This window comes from Pseudoliparis swirei, chromosome 23 (assembly GCF_029220125.1).
Source record: "Pseudoliparis swirei isolate HS2019 ecotype Mariana Trench chromosome 23, NWPU_hadal_v1, whole genome shotgun sequence".
In the NCBI taxonomy this organism is placed as follows: domain Eukaryota; kingdom Metazoa; phylum Chordata; class Actinopteri; order Perciformes; family Liparidae; genus Pseudoliparis; species Pseudoliparis swirei.
In genome coordinates this window covers 9,042,945-9,061,427 of record NC_079410.1, presented here as the reverse complement: position 1 = coordinate 9,061,427, position 18,483 = coordinate 9,042,945, and the positions used below count along the sequence as shown (strand labels likewise).

The window sequence follows — 18,483 nt, the reverse complement described above, 5'->3', positions numbered from 1 at the left end:
GTAGATGGACACACACACCCACTGGTATCATGAATACCTGTGGAGGGACTTCCTGCTCGCAGCAGCGCCGCTCACTTCTCCATTCTGCCCACAACAGTTCATCTGACATCTGTCACCCATCTGCTTTTACAATGACCACGACTGCAACATCAGTGGGTGAAAATGTCATTTATTACAGATATTTAAAACCATTTCTTTTCCGGTGTTGATGTTAAATTAGGCTTCATGTCAGCCAATAATAAGCATACACGGCCGCGCCGCATCAAACTATGTCTTTAGTGTAAATGCTGGAGAAAAAGAAGCACTTTCATCATGTTAAGGTGGGAGAGGTGCACCGAATGGCTGTTTGTTAGTCGCAGAATCTGTTGCTCTAGGGCGCTTCTAACTTCATGAAAATATAACATGAGGGACATTTATTCAAACTCTAAAATAAAAACAGAAGCCGAAGATCATGACACACCGCTTCAGACAGCGAGAATACTAAATACAAAAATACATGGAAAATATAAATCCCTCAGACTGCTTCACGCGAAACAGTCAACAAAACAGGTTAATAAATTAACACACAAAATAAACAAGTGCATGCCAATCGTGATCGTCCTCGTGTAACATGTACCTCTAACGCCTGTCAGGTGTTGCCTCTGGCTTTTGATGCGGCCTACGGGTCCAATCCTAAAATCTTTGAAGAATACATACATAATATACTGCATATGCACATCTATTAACAGGGTCAAGTCCCTTTGTGGTGGTGCTGTGTATGGCCGCCTCGCTCTGCTCTCCAACCATCACTAATAATACTGACCTGAGAAAACAAGGACTGGATCAGCTGGAAACCTCCAGTGACTAGAAATGTCTGGACTAGACTCGACCAACAGATCACAGAATTCCAGTCAGCATTTACCAAGTGAGCGATGGACACGAGATCTCCAATGTGACCGGCTCCTTTTCCCACAACTTTAACAAACAAAACAAAACCCCACTTTTTTTTTTTTTATGCATATAAAAATTTACCTACGATTTTACTCAGTTGTTTCTTGCTCGTGTTGCATTGTGGGAAGGGGATGAGGTGAGGTTGGGGGCTGAGGCAATGGGCCTGGTTGGTTAGGCAGCCAGGCTCTTGAGTCTTTCGGGTGGGGGAGGCAGAGTCAACGGGGGGGGAGGAAGCAGCGGTCTGGAGCCGTCCGATCACCGGTGTTTGAGCAGCGCTCTGTACATGGCGAAGCCCAGCACGGCGAACACCGTCGCCCCGACGCTCGCTCGCAGCCAGAAGGTGGAGTTCTTCAGGTCGGCCTGAGCCATGTGCCTGAGGGGGCGGGGCCAGAGACACAGAGCGGATGAGGCAAAACACAGGAACAAATACAGCCAGACAAAACCGCTTCATCAGAACTGGGCCATAAGCCATTCTTATTATGACTTATCGTCTCTCAATAGAACCATCCAGTTGTGCGTCAAAATATTCATCATTGATTAATTGTCTATTTACTTATTAACTTAACTATTCATTTATTGAACTACCTGAAAACATGACAATTTGTGATATACATTGTTTTTGAGATATGAAATGACAAAAGATAGAAGATTGTGGCCATATTGTTCAGCCCTGACACAATGCAACTCACTGAACTAAAGTCTCAGTGGGATCAGGGGCCAAAGGACAAAACAAGGTCATGTGCAAACTTCCTCAAGTCATCATAAATGATGAACATCAGCGCCCTGTGATACCAACTTGAAACAGGAACACATGTTTATCTTGACAGTTGGTTTAGTTTGGGTAGACAAAGGAAAGGTGTTGCACTATGAGGAGCAGCTAGAGTTGCACTGGGAGGCAGAAACTAGAAGAAGAACACCGAGCTGGCTAAGGAAGTTGAATCCATCAAACGCATACTCGCTGTTCCGGGATAAAACTATACCCCCCCCTCTCTCTCTCTCCCCCTTTACCTTTATGGGGGCATTAGCTGCTCAGCAGAAACCTCCATAAAGTTGGACCCCTCCACGTTGGAGACGACTGAAACCTGCTGCGTCAGCTGAAATCCTCCTGACGGCAGGCGCCCCCCCCCCCCCCCCCTCCACCCAGCCCAGCAGCCTTCAACACACGGTTGCCCATGTTGTGCTCTCACACACACACACACACACACTGAGATACAGAAGGTAGAGCCGAGTGATATTTACATTTAATATTTTCATCAGTGAATAATACGTTTCTTGATTAATTTGTCTATTAAAAAAATATAATATATAATAAAACCGATATTGTGGTCAAAGACTTTAAATCATCAAGATTTTGGTTGAATGAGATTCAGTTGGTTCAGTTTCTTGGAAGCATTGTGGGTTTTTTCTGGGCAGAGGAAGTTTAGATTCATATTTTGTTTAAGTATCAATAGTTAAACCAACAACACTGTAAGTTTGTCAAATAATATGGGTCAAATCTGATCGGATCCATATCACTCAGCTCTACCAAGCCGGGACATAGATCCCTAAAAACACAAGCTCAATACCTGGTCACTGCACACAAACACACACACACAAACGTCGAGTTTCTTTGGAAATATCGTTCATCTCCAATTTGAAAGAGCAAACAAAAATAAAACTAGAGGAAACATTTTGTATTCCCTCTGCACCAGTTCCCTAATTGCCCTCACACATTTTACTATGATTACTTATCATTCCTGTGACTTATGAAGATTTTAATTTTGCACGATGACTTCCCAGTCAATGAACCCGCCCCCTCTAATTAAAAACACCAAGCTCTCAATAATGTAGCTATGGACAGACGAGTGACCCTTCCCAGCGAAGGCCCGAGGCGTGCCGTCGGTTATCCGGAGAGCCATGCGACATAACAGCAGCAGATTAGCAGAGAGTGAACACGTGCAAGAGGAAGAGGAAGAGGGGCAGCCAGAAACATGCATTAGAACACCTACGGAGTCGAAGGAAACACACAAAGACAGGAAATACAAGATGGGAAAAACAGGATGAAATAACAGGGTGATTGAAACAGTACAATCAAATTAAACATACAAAAAACACATTTTGATTTTAAACATCAGCCAGTTTTAGGAAGTCTGAACCCAAAGCAGTTATCATTATAATTGATTCAAACAAAAGGTCCTTTTCAAAATAAAGCGTCTCCTGTGGGTGTAGACTTCCGGATTAAGAATAGAAATGAAGACAAAGGGAGACTGAAAACATCATAGACAATGCATCCAGCACTCTTTGATAATGGGTTATGGCGGGTGACAAAGAAAGCTAAGAATTGTAATACTGGTATGCGATGACAAAGACATCACATATCAAACATGCAGACATCCATGACGTTTTCAGTTCGGCTGAAGCACAAACTGAAGAGAACGCTGGTTTCTCTCATTCTGTGTGCGAACATGTGCCCGTTAGTCCAGGTTTACAGTTTGCATATCCACTGCAGGACAGGAGGGGGCGAGCACCGCTGAGGGAAGCGCCAATCACACCATACTGTCAATACTCATTTTTAGGGATTACTTTATTATTTAAATTAAATAGAAACACACACCTCTGAATTAAATGAAACTGTCTTGCAAGTGAACAACATCTTTGTGTTTTCTACGGGTTAGTCGGGGTTAATCTGCACTGCACAGGCAAACGGCATCATGCGCTCCCCACACGGTCACCTCCCTGGCTAGCAGCCTGAGCGTTAGCCGGCACAGCGAGGACACACTTGGCCGCGTCGCCCCGTGCAGAGAGCGGCTGGGCCGGCTGGAGCTGGAGCTGAGACCAACACACCTCACGTGACCAACGGGTTTCAGGCAAATGACAAATGAATGAATTCTGAGCTCGCGAGCATCCATGGAGGATTCATCCGAAGAGCATTCGTCTCCCCTAAGAGAGGCTGGCGGAGCGATCCTGTTGACGTCATGTTTGATGAGTGAACTCCTCACTATGTCGAAACCATCACGTCTCGGACCCATGGTTGAGAGGATAACTTTGAACTTTGTCTTTCTTTTTACAAGCTAGGTACAGCACTAGCCTACTTACTTACTTATTATCTCTGCACTCTCCTTTCTTATGTTTATTTTTGATAACCTGTTCCTGTACTTAATACTGTTAATACTGTTAATACTGCATACACTTTACCACTATGTACAGTGTGTTTTCTGTACAGTGTTTTATTTTTTACATATATTTTTCATATTACTATCATTATTACGGTTACCATTATTACTATTATAGTGTGTTTGTTTTGTACCTCTGTTGACTCGGAGAACCCTGCAAAAATAATTCCGATGTGTCTGGACTGCTGGTCGAGGCACAGATGGCAAATAAAAAACCTTGAACTATACAACCAGAGATGGTTCCACAAGCGTCCCCTTGCTTAGGGGCAGCAGTGAAACCCTCCGGATGGCAGCTATGTGGCAACACGGCCAAGCTAAGGGGGAATTTCTCTCAAAGCAATCGCCAGAGTATTCTATTATTCACTAAAGGAAATCTAAAGCACATGCTTTGTCCCAAGGCATCGCCATCGCCACATGTTCAATCGCATCCCAAAGTCCCGTTGTCTTCCCTGAAGTGGATATGCAGCGTAAACCTGAGCCCAGCAGAGCACTGAGGGGGAGCGGAGCGGCCGTCACCATCAGCGGGGTTAGAGAGCTCGGGTCAGAAAGGAGCCTCTCTGTGACCCCAGAGGAGAGGGAGGAGTCTATGTTACGACACGAGAGCTTATTCTAGGTATGGACCTGTTGAACAGGACCCGTCGGAGTCGGGCCTTAAAACTGCGCAGCAGCTCCAACTTGAGGAGGTTCTGACACAGGCAGTACGTGCACCTGCTGGAGGCGCACATGCAGCGGAGGCGGGCGTGGCTGCGGAAAGACACACAGAAAATGCGTGTATTCACCACCACAGAGCGACAATATGTACCACACAACACGGGGAGGGGGGGGGGAGGAGGAGGAGGCCAAACCCAGACTGAGAACACACAGGAGCTGAACCCTGCACTGCTGCCATTTACCTTCACTTCTTCATCTCGTAAAGTAAACTACGTTATTAAATATATTAAATACATATCTAGATTTAACGGTCAAGGAGAGTAAACACAAGGAGAGGAAAACCACAAAGAAAGGAAGGTATCAGTCAGAGAAAACAAACTAAATACATCCTCAGGAGGTAAATAAGGCGAATAAAAAAATAAATGTAGAAGCTCTAAAATTCTGAAATGTTTGGTTTCTGGGCACTGGAACATTTCTGGGACCAATTTGGCTCAAAAGAGCAAAGATGTTTAGCTTTGTCTACAGTGTTACGACGTTATAATTATTATTTGAACTTCTTTTAAACCTAAAGCATGAGCTAACTCAGGCGTACTCAGATCCAGATCAATTGTGATCCGATAACAATGAGTCGTTAATGAGAACGTCCTTAGAAACCACACGGAAATATAAAACAGTGAGGACGTCGTCAGCGTCGCACCGAGCGCTGCCGCGTCACGACGACGAGGCATCCGTCTGCCGTCTTAAGTTCATGGGCTGTGACCTATCGTAAACATGTATAACATGATATCCATGTTATACATGTTTTGCTGGAGTTAATGAAGCTCAGTGATTTGATGAATTTCTTTCAGATTAAAATAAATGTCTTCACTGCAAATTGGTGCAACCTCAGAGGAGATGAACATCTATTTGAACTGTGACTGTTAGTTTGATCTGAGTCCTCAGAGTTTACCTTTATAAATGGCCTTTTATCGTAATATTAATTAGATTAGTTTCATAAAGGTTGGGATAGTGTATGTGTTTTATGAATATATGTAGTGCTGGTAATTAACAATTCTAAATGTGTGAATTATTTTCCACAAGAAGAGAGGCTTAGCTACAAAGAATCCTTTTTTTTTTATCTTATATAAATAGATGAGAAATCCCCTCAGAGTTGAAGTCCTGTGCTGCGTTGACATCTTAAAAAAGGAGCAATGTGTAGCATTTAGTGACATCAAGTCACTAAATGCTACACATTGCAAGCATGTCAGAACCAGTGTGTTGGGTTTGTCCATTCTGGGCTCCCGTACTGGCTACTGTATTACGAGACATGGCTATGCAACATGGTAACAAGAGGACCTCCTCCCAAATACACAAACTACAATCATGAACTAAGGAAAACATAGTTCTGAATATTCTAATGAATATTGCAAATTCATCCCTCTAAATCCTCCACCATGTTCCTTTAAATAACGAGTTCATATTCACCGTCTGAAGCACACCGAGATGCAGCTGTGCACGGGGGACACGGTTCACTCAGGTGTAAAGGGTTAACGATAGGAGCCCACTAAGAGGAATACTCACGGATACATGGCCATGGTGGTGATTCTCGTGTAGATGTCTTTGTTGGGTGCGTCGGTCATGCTGCATGTGAACGGCTGGGGCGGGTGGAGCTTGTGCTTACGGCAGAACTCGTGCGGCGAGAGGCTGTAGTGCTGCCGTACCTCGTGCAGGTCCGACTTGGCGGCGAGCACCACGCACGGCGTCTTGCTGTCCATGAAGTGTTGCTGCCAAACACAACCGCTGACCGTTACTCGTCAGGGCGTGCGCAGCAGGAGCCGCCAGGTGCATCGGAGCGGCGGACATACGTACCTTGTACACTTTGGCGCAGTATTCAAAAGAGCTCGGATTGTTGACGTCGTACACCAGGCAGACCACGTCACAGGCGAGGTCCGCCTCGGACAGGAAGTCAAAATCGGGCATCACCTCATGGAGCTGAACGCGTGCAGACGAGGAGATGAGAGTGCGGCAGAGTATTCATGGATGAAGTGTCAAACACACAGATCACGCAATCGTCTCACGAGTAAAGAGTTCTTACCAGCAGGTACTTCTCCTGACCGTAAACATAGGTGGTGCTGATGGCATAGAAGGACTTGTGGTCTTCTCTAATCCGCCTCTGTCCCTGAGGTGGACCACAAACCAGGTCAACAACAGACGCCCAGCGAGACTATTTACTTTAGTCAAGACACGGGTTTGAAGAGGGACTTGTCCGCCATGATTTCCACTGACCTGCAGGTTCTTGCCCAGGAAGGCTTGGAGGAAGCCGCTCTTCCCGCTGCCTCGGTCCCCCAGGACGTTGCAGCGGAAGACGCTGCGCTGGGTCTGTTTCTTCTGCAGATCGATGCGCTTGTTACGCGTCACTGACAAAAACAGCAAGAGCAGACATGATCAACGCGCTGGAACATCGATGACTTCTTTTTTTCTCCAAACCTTTAACATTTAAATATCCATTTAAAATGTAAGACACATAAATGAAGAAAGAAAAGGAAACGACACGATATAAAAGCAGAACTGTATTTTTTTTATCCTATTACTTTTTAAAAATAGGAGTTGAAAATAGTATAGATCTCTTACCTGTGATGGCTGCAGCTTGGGACTCCTGTTCATAGATGATAGAGTAGCCAAGGTAACCCAAGTACTCCAAACTACGCTGGACATCTAAATATGTTGTTAACCTGCCACAGAAAAAACACGAGCCCCGATGAGACAGACAGCGCGAGACATGGACACCGGCATGTCTTTGTCGGATCCGTGTGCTCGACGTCATCGCGCCGTGCAGCACCGTCCATGTGTCCAGGTTGTGTCGGGACCAGACGTGTGCGAGCGTGTTTGTTCATAAATGCGTGCCACACTCACGTCCACTGGGAGAGGTATCCCTGGTATGTGATCCATCCCTGTTCGTTGGTGCCAACCGTGTGGTTGACGTCGGGACCCCAGGGCATGTAGGGGAACACTTTGAACAAGTCCTTCACCTCCTCTGGCGACAGCGCACAGTCCCTGTCCTGAATCACGAGTGGTCGAATGCGTAAAAAGACACAGGATATATTTTATAAAAACTCATTTTTGCAGAAAAGTGGTTCTCTGTCAAAAATATTAACTCGATCTTTAAATACAAATTTTTAAAAAAGGTATTATATTTCTCCCCACTGACTTTGTCGTGCTTGTCAAAGACACTCTGGAGGAAGAGGTAAGCATTGTGGTTCAGCTCTGTGGTGCAGTCTGGGGGCATCTTGATCCTGAGACACGGGGACGCACAGAAACCATCAGTCAACAGAACGCTGAGGCACTGATTCGGCTTTCAATCGTGTCAAAGACACAAACAGTGTGCCCGAGTCACTGCAGGTCATATCAGATCATATCAGATCATATCAGTCTACCAGAGCAACAACGATCGAGAGGAGGAAACGATATGCGATCACAAAATGAGGTCATTTCAAAAGAGGAACATCGATACGACTATATATGATAACATAAAGATGCTATTATATCCACACTAAACACCCTTTTGGATACAGCATCTACAAATATGTGGGATCTCTGAAGTCAGTGTAATAACCTGCAGTGCACTTTTAATACATTTAACATGAGGGTTGCAATCACATTACTCAAATCAATCAGAAATGGGAGGAAAAGGATTTTGTAAAAGGATTTTTTTTCCGCAACATACATCAATCGGCATCTATTTACCTTTAGATTATTATTATTAATATTATTATTTGGTGTTTTTGTCAAATAGTTCCATCTTCTCAAATGAGGATTTTCTTTGTCGTTTATGAAAGTAAACTGAATATAATCGGGTTTGAGACATTTGTTCAAATCAAAGAAGCAATTATAAACGTAGAATACATCTCATTGGGCTGTGGGGAAATTAACAAACTTTCACCACCATCTGTCATTTTATAGACAAAGAAATGTCAGCAATTGATTAAAAAAATAACCTGCAAATCATACGACAAAGTAAACAATCATGAGAAACAGCCCTAAACATAGAATTATAATACAAGTGTTAGTGATGTACTTGGCATACAAATACTTAGTTTGCAAAGCTTCTACAGCCGTTGGTGAGACCTGGTCACTCATCACAATAAACCCTCTTAGCATCAACACTGTAAAACCATCACAGGGCTGATTCAGCCAAGTAAAAGTTCCTCTTTCCTGCCTCCACCGTATATAATAATAATAATATCATAAAAACACAAACGATCTGTACGTCTGCACTCACATGGGGAACAGGTACTCCTGTGTGAGCTCCAGGTCGTCGTCATAACCAAACCTCCGCAGCACCGTCCAGGTGGTCTCGTGTCGGCCTCGCTGTATGAAGAGAGTGTGCAGGAACAGGAAGCCTACAACCAGGAGCCACACACAGGAGAGCGGATGAGGTCATGTTCATTAACTAAATGGATTAAAAGGATAAGCAGAAAAGAGGGATTGTCGAGCGGACATGAGAACAAGAAACCCCGCGGGGTGTCGGACCTTGAAGTGAAAGTCCGTTGTCCTTGACTCCGTCCGCCATGTTCCTCCTGACCACGTTCTTTACATCCTCTAAGGCCTGAGGCGCCAGCGGCGTGTTGAAACAGGTTCTCTGCAGACAGACGCAACAAGCGGAGCGTTAACGTGCGTCTGCAGAAAGGTTTTCAGTGATGTCACCAGCTGCCACCTTAAAGCAAAAAAAACATCCACAATTTAAAAAGAGGCTTCGTAGGAAGTGGGAAACCATTACCTGGAAGAAGTTGAGCTCGTTGTCATTGAGGATGCCGTCGTTGTCCAGGTCAGACACTTTGAAGATTCTAGTTAACGACTTAATGCAAGAAGGCTTCAACTGTAAAAGAGAAGACACACACACACACACGTCACTGAGGCGGCTGCATCAAAGTGCAACAAAGAAAGTGGCGTGTGTGGAAGGAAGAAGAAAGGAGGATTTGGAGGAGGAAAGTGAGAGGGAAGGTGTGAGAGGAAGGTGGAAGAGTGGGGGAGGAAAGGGAGGACAGAGGGTGGAGGTGGAAGAAATTAAAGGGTGTGCATGTAGGGTGGTGTATGCGTGAGTTAAGAGTGAGGGTGGTCTTTGTGGAGGGAGGCAGTCAAGAGGGGTGGGGGAGGGGTGTGGGGGAGGGTGTGGCTAAACAGGAGGACCTCGTGGAGAGTGACCTCCCGGGGGACAGGGGAGCAGGGAGGTGACCTGGGGCCGAGGGGGGTGCAACGTGACCCCTCGGCGAGGGACCTGAAGTCTTGGTGTCAGCTGCAGGAGGCCGACGGGCTCCGCGGAGCACAGTGCTCCACGGTCTGCCAGGTGCGGGAGGTACCCAGGTTACTAGTGGCGGGCCTGATCCCCAGTGGATGATGGGATTGATGCAGCTCTGGCTGGCCTTTAAGCAGCATCCATTCTCTCAGCTCACCTGAGGCTGCAGGCCCAGTGGCTGGCCGATGAGGTGCTGGGGCATGATGGAGCCATGGTCTCAGCTGCCTTGAGGGCATGGGGCCTGGCGAGCCTGCTGGTGGGGCTGCATTCCTCCTCTGCAGGAGAGGGACAGATGAGGCCGGGAGGGGGAGGTCAGGTTTCACCTCTCCCCCAGGTCACCAGGTTAGGCGTTGAGCTCCCACCCAATCAGGGGTGTCTGTCCCACAGAGGTGTGCAGTGGAGGGTGTAGTCAGCTCGTCACTGGAGTTGCCGGAGTGGCTGTTGTGCAGAGGAGCTAGCAGATATTGGCTCCCACGAGCTGGAGGAGGAGTGCTGTTGGTGTGGTGGGCTCAGTTCCAGTGGTGGACAGAGGGAGTCTAGGTGTCCTATGCCCAGGAGCCTGAGAGGTGGTTCCAGCCTGTGGCGTGTTTCCCTGCAGCAGTCAGTGAGCATCCCACCTGCCAGGGGAGGGGAACGTGGCAGTGGGGGGCTCTGAGATCTGTGAGCTCAGATGCTGATCGTAAACAGGATCCAGTCGTGTGAGGATGTCGGAGCCTGTCCTATTAGCTCTGTTGAGGAGGAGCCATGTAGACTGGGCAGATCTGTAGTGGTTAGTGGTGGGTCTTTGGGTGGGTGAGGGTCTGCAGGCAGAAGGAGGACCCGTGGGGTGGTTGACTTCATGACCACAGAGGCTGGAAGGGTCGGCCTGTAGTCATTGAGAGCTGTGGATCTTGGGTTTTGGGGACGGGGATGATGGGCTTTTTTTGGGGGGAGCTGGATGATGGTGTGAAGATGTGGGGTGAACAGGAGGGATGGAGCAGGGAGGTGTGATCAGTGTGGAGGAGGTGGAGTGGAGCTGGTCACAACAGCTGCGGGGGTGGAGGGGAGGCAGGCCAGCCTGGCGCTGCTGAAGTTGGCTGCTTGAGAGGATGTGTTGCTGTCTCTGGAGGGATGAGCTGAGAGGTGTGAGCCTGGGATGGGTGGTGTGGGTGGGGTGATGGTCTGATGGGCTGGGATGATGGGCTGGGGGGGAGGGCTCAGACTTTGGCATGGCTGGAGGATTGTCTCAGGACTGCTCCATTGCTCCGCAAAGCACACATTGAGTTTGGAGGTGATTTGGGGCTGCAGTTGTGTGAATGCCTGAGCCCTGGGCTGAGGGTGCTTAGAGCTTATTGGCCCCTGCCAGTTCCAGACAGAAGAGTAGCTGAGAGAGAAGCAGTTTCTCAAATTTTGCTCGCCAACTATCTCTGTACAGGCTAAACCTGTATTTGCTCCTTCTGTACTGGTCCTTTCCCAGTCTCTCTTAGACTGGTCTGAACCTTGTCTTAGCTTCAGGCGCTGTTATAACTGGGGATTGATGGTTATTCACCGTCACCCTGGAGAGCTGCTGAAGGAAGCTGTCAGCAATCAGTTGAAGGGAGTGTAGTTACAGTACTCATCCCAAAGACATCCCACGTGGCATCCACAAGGCATCCCCAGCAAGTACAGCAGAGCCTCAAACCACACTCAGAGCCTCACACTTCCACTGTTCACTTCAGGTCTCACCACAGGTTTGCACCAGGGTCTAGTCTCCTGTGGTCAGATGGTCCCAAGAGGGTTCCAGCTTCCCAGTGCAGCAGGGGACCAGTGTAGGGGCCCTTGTAGGTGTGTGGCTCTTCAGTGGTTCTCTGGTTCTCTCTCGCATAACTATTCTATATGGGAGTTCGTACGAGTTCGTGTTTTATTTAGATCCTCAATAAACAAAGACTAAAGGGAAGGTCCGCTTTCAACTAATCGTCGGGAGCCAGGGTCCGCCACTGTAGGCACGCGTTCGCCGCTGCGACATGAAACTCTATGAAATGAGCCAGAGCGAACTCCGTGGGGGGATGAAGGTTTTGAATGAATGTCCAAGATTCCCAGTGAGTGCGTGCTGAGTCCAAGTTTTTCACACCGCTGTGCCGTTGTTGAGGTACCAGTTGAGGGTACCACTTTGTTTTTCCGGAGACTCGGAGGATCCGGTCCGCCGGTCCGCTGCTGGAAGTAGCAGCGCTGGGGAGAAGCTGCGATATCCTTTCGCCCACCATGCCATGAGTCCGAGGACAGAGGATGAGAGAAGCATCTCCCCCTCCCCAGAGGCAGCTGGAGTTCGGCCCCAGTTGCTGGGACAGTGGAGCGGTTGTGGAGAAAATATGCCCGCAGCCCCGGCACGGATCCGAGATCCCCCCTGAGTTAAGCCCTCTCAGCTATTTCGTCGGCCTCTCTCAAGCTGTCTGTGACCTTGCACAAAATTACAAAAATGTCAGTAACTCCACAGAAGTTAAAGGCGTTGGAAATAAATCCGTTGTGTTGTTCACAGTGTTCATCTCTCTGGTGAAAGAGCTCAGGAATCACAGCAGAAAACATATTTTAAGGCGAAAACAACAAAAAAACACATCCGCCTGCGCGCGAGGCGGCCGTCCGCGGCGCCATCAGCATGACCAACATGGAGCTGGGTGGCCGTCAACGTATCCTTAAGTGAAGGCAGTGTGAGGCCAGGGGCTTCTGCGCGGTGGGTCGCTCATGTCATCAGGTTCACTTTCAAAATGTTTATTTTTCCCTTGGCTGCTGCTCGTGACCGGGCTCGTCAGTTAACTCAGAGACTCGGGTGTATTTGGGGCTCCTGTGTAGCGACTTTTGGACTGAGAGAGAAACATTTTGTCTAATTGTTTTTTTCTGAGGATCATTAAGCCGACAACCTCCGAATGTATTCATCACCTTTAGGACCAACGACAGAATTGGGAACAAAAACTTATTTTTTAGGAATGTCGTCTCTCTTTTAGGACCAATCGTAGAGCTTTTGCTTGAGCTCGACACTGATTATGACTCGAGGTGAGCCTGAAGATACCCACTAATCGACTTTAATGACTTTCCTTTTAAGCATTTTGGTATTTTTGAATGAATCTTACAAAGACATTATTTAAAAGCCTGTCGGATCGGCGCATCCTAAATTCAGGAGGGATCATTTTACACTTGGTATAATCCTGACTGCTCTAGATTTGTAGACTTTTTCCACAAAAAGCATTTTAGTAGAGAAAGCACAAAATAATGAAGGCTCTCTTATAAACCTTATCAGAGCTGAAATGTCTCCTGTAGAGCTCACCTCCTTCTCCTCTGGGCAGTACAGGGGTCCTGTCGGGTGGAGAACAGCCTTTTGGGCGTAGTAGAACAGCTCGGAGATGTTCTTCAGGTTTTTGGCAGAGCACTGAGGGAAAAGTACATGTGTGTGAACTCTGGACACTTATTTGCACTGTGGCTATACAGTGTATATGTTTGAAAAACATATTTATTATATTTCACATTCCTTATTTCTATTATGTAATCTATTGTAGCTTTATGGACATACTTTACATTTCTCATATACACACATTATATATATATATATATACACACACACATATTTATGTATGTATACATATAAATAAAGAAATAGAAGAACACAAAATAATAAATATATGAAAATGTAACCTACTGTACCAAATTAAATATTTCCAAATTCATCATCAGGAATCCACACAAAACTGCAGACTTAAATAATTCACAAAGAAATAAAAATAAAGAACCAATTAACTTCACTGTAAAATTTAAAAGTACTTAAACTTGAGTCCTGTTTTCAATACAGAGTTTTTGCAGAGTAGTTCTAAATTGTCAAATATTTGAGTGCATCTTTCGCACGGATGAAGAAAGACAGAGAAGCAGGACACTGGTCGAACTCCGAGGTCACATGTTCATACGAGTCGAGCTCTCACCAGCGGAAGTGTCCTCTCTCAAGTCATCTTGTCTTTTTAACCTTGTAACTAATCCATCCGAGGAGGGCACGACACGAGACGTGTGCGGAGGGAAGTTTTGAAAACACTAATGCAGAGTAAGAGACACACAAGCCTCTCAACACACTCACAGTCCATCAGTCCGCGGCCTTGGAGCGACGGGTGGAGCAATGTCAATCTATAAATGACTCCGAGTGGAAGTGGAGTCCGGGGCTGGAGTGCAGCCCGGGAGCAACTGGGGGCCAATCGGCCCCGCACACAGCCGGCAGGTCACTCGTGTTAGAGTTCATAATGCATCCCACAATTCATCGCTGCGTCGTCAAAGTGCTTCCTTTGACATTTAACTGAGTGGGTTTGTATATGAATGTTTTTATTGATCCTTTACCTCTACACAGGTCTCGATATCCTGGTATTGATTCATGATTGGCAGGATGGTCTCCATGCTGCTGTGTTCCACCAGGTCCGACTTGTTGCCCACAAGGATCAACGGTACCCTGAAGAGAAGACATTCATCACTGATAGAGCCACAACGTTCAGTCAACTCATCAATGAGTTGATAGGAAAATAACAGGCCGCTATTTTGTAAATAGATTCATCGTTCAAGCAATAGTTTCTCTATCTTGCTTGATATACTCGCAGGCTCTCCACAGGGAGGATCTGCTAGTTTTGTTTTCAAACTGAATATATTTAGGTTTTAAACTGTTGGTTGACCTAAACTAAAAAATGTAAAGTTGTCAACTAGGACCCAAGTAGGAAGTGAGGGGCAATTACATATTTTTTGTCATTCAAACAATTAATTGAGAATTGCTGATGAGGACAATAGTCAGTACTACTACATTATGTTCTCATGTAACCCAGGATCAGCTTTTATCACCTTGATGACATCTTTAAATAAAATCATTGCTCAGCATATCAACAAATCTATATTCATTCATATAGTTTATAATGTTGCAAAGGCAAAAACGGTACTGTATTTTTAATATAGTTTGGCAAAAGGTTTAGTTGGCATCAACATAATGTAAATCTCTAGCTCCCACCACCCTGACATGACCCACAGTCAACACACAAACACACATCTCTCAAAGTGACACACACCTGCTATCCTTGTCCGTTCTGTCATTTATGAGTGGAATCCAGTAGCTGGTCACCTAGCGGAGAGTAAAGCACAACTTCAAACACTGCAGCCGCACAAACATTCATCAGAATCAGAAACACATTTTCTCAGCTTGAGCTGATGACATACAGCAGTTATGTGTTTGATTCACTGCGCTGAGAGAAACCATGCTCACCTTTTCAATGGACTTCTTGTTGTTGACCGAGTAAACTATGCAGATCACATTTGCCTGTCAAGACAAATAGCAATATTAACACTTGGACTACAGACATTACAAGCACGGATGAGTGCGAGAGAAGTGAAACCAACCTTTGATATTTCTTGGTACAGCTGCTCGTCCGACTGTTCTGCCTCTGAAAAGGTGTCAAAAAGACTCATCGGTACCGTGTTTGACATGTTATCAAGCCTTGCGGTTTAATCCATCGATTGCTTCTAATATAGAGGAGCATTAGAACTATAACATTGTTCTATATCGTTAAAAAATGCTTATCTACAGATTTGCCCAAATTAAATAAGCATATTGAATACATTACTTCGACCGTTAGCTTTGGGCCAATAGAAAATAGAATATGATTGTAACATGTATCAATTACTTCATTGTTTTTTACATAAAGCATTTAAATATCATTGTAATTTTTCTCACCATGTGATGAATAAGTTATCATCAAATTTTTATCTCAACATGATTCAATTGAATTATGTTTAGGACTATGAAACAGATCTGATGTATTTAGGTTGAAGCGTTTTTGAAGAGAAATAGTACCAATGGCATATAAGAGCACAAATCGTGGAAAGCAGATGCTTAATGTGCGTGTGTGTGTGTGTGTGCGTGTACGTGTGTGTGCGCGCATAGTTACCCGAGTAGTCCACTATGTGTGTGGGCACCCTCTCTGGGGTGACATCGGCTGGGATGGTGATCTCTTCAGCTCGGAGAGGAACCTGGAAGACAGAGGACGATGACACAAACTTCTGACAACAAGGAAGCCGTATGCGATATTGCATTCGTCCTGTTTTTTCATCTCTTTACTCTCATGTTCTGAATTCAACAAATAACAATCAGACAAATCAAAAAACTGAACCGCTACCAGGATGATTTATACCGTTTCTTCGATACATACCTCATCAGGAAACTCCTCACTAACCAGAGACATTATCAGCGACGTCTTCCCCACCTTGGCTGTACGGGCAAAGGGGAAATATATATTTAATTACAATCTGAAATTCCACACGTCTTTTACTGACACTGGGTCATTGACATGTGACCCCTCTACAATTTCTATTGAGCATTCTGGGTAATATGTTAAGTGGCAGGGCACAGATAAGATGTTGAGAGCTGCAGCAAAGTGCAACGGCTCCCAAACAAACACTCCAAATTCTGTCACAGAGCAAAACCAAAAAACACAAGGTGGAAAAATAGTTTCTGAAATTAAGACCATGAAAGGTAGATTTGACAATGAGAGGCACGTTATTCAAGATTAATTGGAATACATATTCTAAACCCAAGATTTACTTTTTTACTCAAAGTTTACGCATTATGTTTTTACCACATGCTATGAGTAAACAAGCAAAGAATATCAACCAAAACAACAACAAACCATTGACTATATTATATATATATATATATTACATCATGATGTTACTATTCATATTCACAGATACATATTTGACAGCCATACTCTGCTGGGCCTTTTGTGTTCGAGTATAAAGCAGTCGGGTTGAATGTATTACTTGATTAGCCTGTTCATACAGTTATTTTGTTATTCAAATTTGGTAATTGATTGATCAAGCAGAAAGGCCAAATATGTGCGTCCACCTTACACGGTGTTAGGAGTAGCTGGTCTGTTTTATATTATTGGAAATTAAATAACTTTAATTTTCAGTTAACGTTTTCAGTTAAAGGACAAACTGAAGATTCAGGCTGCAACTCCCTCAGTACGTGGCAGTAACCTGCACAGCATGACTGAAATATAAATAGTCCTGACAACATATGAAAACCTAAGAGAACAAACAGACCAGGTGAAACCCAGTTAGGTTAGGTCGGAATTTATTGACTGCTCTTAGTCCAGTGTCCTGGGAAATGGCACGATCTTGTAATTACATAATATATACCCATATTCTATTTAGTATACAGTGCACCTCTATGCCAACTTTTGCTGGAACAATTAGTTGAAAAACAGGGAATTTCTTGGCAACTATTTTCAGAATGTATGAATCTTTAAGGTCACTATATATTAATTTTTTTATGAATCGGAATATATTCTGCTTTTAAACTGTTGGGTGTACAGCACAGGCGATTGTAAGACACCACCTTAGGCTTTAATACATTATTATTGTGGAAACTCTGACTTTCACTGTTTTCTGATATTTGTAGGACCAAACAATTTTTAAGAAAACAATCAGCAGATTAATAAATACAAATATTATGACTTTTTCACTGATCAGTTTTTCTGTTGATTTATGTTACCGGTCAAATACCGAGTTTATATTAGGTATTTCAGGCACAATCTAATCAAGTCCATCACGACAGGGCTGCAATAATAAACACCTCCTTCATCATGCCCATCACAGGAGGGCATTCACAGCCTCTTCCTCAAATGATATCTGGTTATCAGAAGTAATGTATCGAGTATAAAGACATGGAAGTTCATGGAAACACTCGTGATTAACACTCATGCACCACGAGATACTACGATACTGATGAATATTGACTTCCCCAGCCCCTCGCCGCTCGGACATAATCCCAGGGCGGAGTACATTGTTGGATTCACAGGGTTCATCTGCTAACTGTAGCTTCTAGCTCGACTAGCATGTTAGCTCGCTCATAAAGCATTCAACCGCCTCGGGATTGAAGACGCGTTCTACTTACGTTCCCCTACAAGTAGTATCCTCACGTCCTTCCTCATGTTTGACCTTGCTTCCCGCTACAACAAGGGCAGTCTGTATTGAGTCGTGAAGTCCTCTGGAGGCCGTCCTCCTCCAGCTCCCCGAGCGTCAGGCCCGCGCGGTGAAGTCCTGCCGCTGTCAAATCTTTGTAGGACAAACCGGACGGACAGCTTTAGGTGCTGCTCCGAGGTTTCTACGCGCTTCTACTCAACGTGGGACTAATCAGCTCCGGAGTAAATGCTATTTAAACAGTAGTTTGTGGCACGTGTCGCTGTAATTTCGTGTTAATCACACTCTTTTCGGCGCTTGCATAGCATTTCGCAGTAGATGGGTAGACCCGACCTCCAACACCCGGCAACTACAGTAAGTCAGAAGGGACAAACTTCCGCTTGAATTTAAAAACGCGTTATGCTGTCCTCTGGCTCCAAAGACACGGATTTATAGACTACATTCTTATTATATATTTACTTGCAAGTCAAGGGGCTACATTTATATTATCGATCATCTGCAATATTTTATAAAAGTGTTTTCATTAAAAAA

At 45.1% G+C, this 18,483-nt stretch overlaps 1 protein-coding gene across 4 annotated transcripts; it reads right to left on the bottom strand.

The window, feature by feature from the left end:
- Positions 1 to 152: 152 nt before the first annotated feature.
- Positions 153 to 18,279, bottom strand: rhot1a (ras homolog family member T1a). Of its 4 annotated transcripts, XM_056406426.1 has the most exons (21): positions 17,927 to 18,279; positions 16,179 to 16,237; positions 15,918 to 15,999; positions 15,370 to 15,413; positions 15,236 to 15,289; positions 15,042 to 15,094; positions 14,332 to 14,440; positions 13,283 to 13,384; positions 9,490 to 9,588; positions 9,243 to 9,351; positions 8,992 to 9,112; positions 7,921 to 8,005; positions 7,626 to 7,771; positions 7,344 to 7,444; positions 6,999 to 7,129; positions 6,808 to 6,891; positions 6,582 to 6,704; positions 6,294 to 6,496; positions 4,704 to 4,826; positions 3,634 to 3,732; positions 2,081 to 2,914 (listed from the first exon to the last, which is right to left on the bottom strand). In XM_056406426.1, the coding sequence occupies exons 1-21, from the start codon at positions 17,961 to 17,963 to the stop codon at positions 2,848 to 2,850; spliced, it is 2,031 nt and encodes a 676-aa protein (XP_056262401.1). In that variant the 5' UTR covers positions 17,964 to 18,279; the 3' UTR covers positions 2,081 to 2,847. The 4 variants fall into 4 exon arrangements, with proteins under 4 accessions (XP_056262398.1, XP_056262400.1, XP_056262401.1 ...); XM_056406423.1 differs by lacking the exons at positions 2,081 to 2,914; positions 3,634 to 3,732 and adding an exon at positions 153 to 1,303; XM_056406424.1 differs by lacking the exon at positions 3,634 to 3,732.
- Between the last annotated feature and the right edge of the window lie 204 nt (positions 18,280 to 18,483).

Excerpts from the sequence above, each read along its gene's own strand:
- rhot1a (XM_056406426.1), bottom strand. The coding sequence starts at position 17,963 with ATGAGGAAGGACGTGAGGATACTACTTGTAGGGGAAC. Across the intron at positions 15,095-15,235 it reads ACAAGAAGTCCATTGAAAAG|GTGACCAGCTACTGGATTCC; the intron begins GTGAGCATGGTT and ends ACTCTCCGCTAG. Across the intron at positions 6,705-6,807 it reads GTCAGGAGAAGTACCTGCTG|CTCCATGAGGTGATGCCCGA; the intron begins GTAAGAACTCTT and ends GCACGCGTTCAG.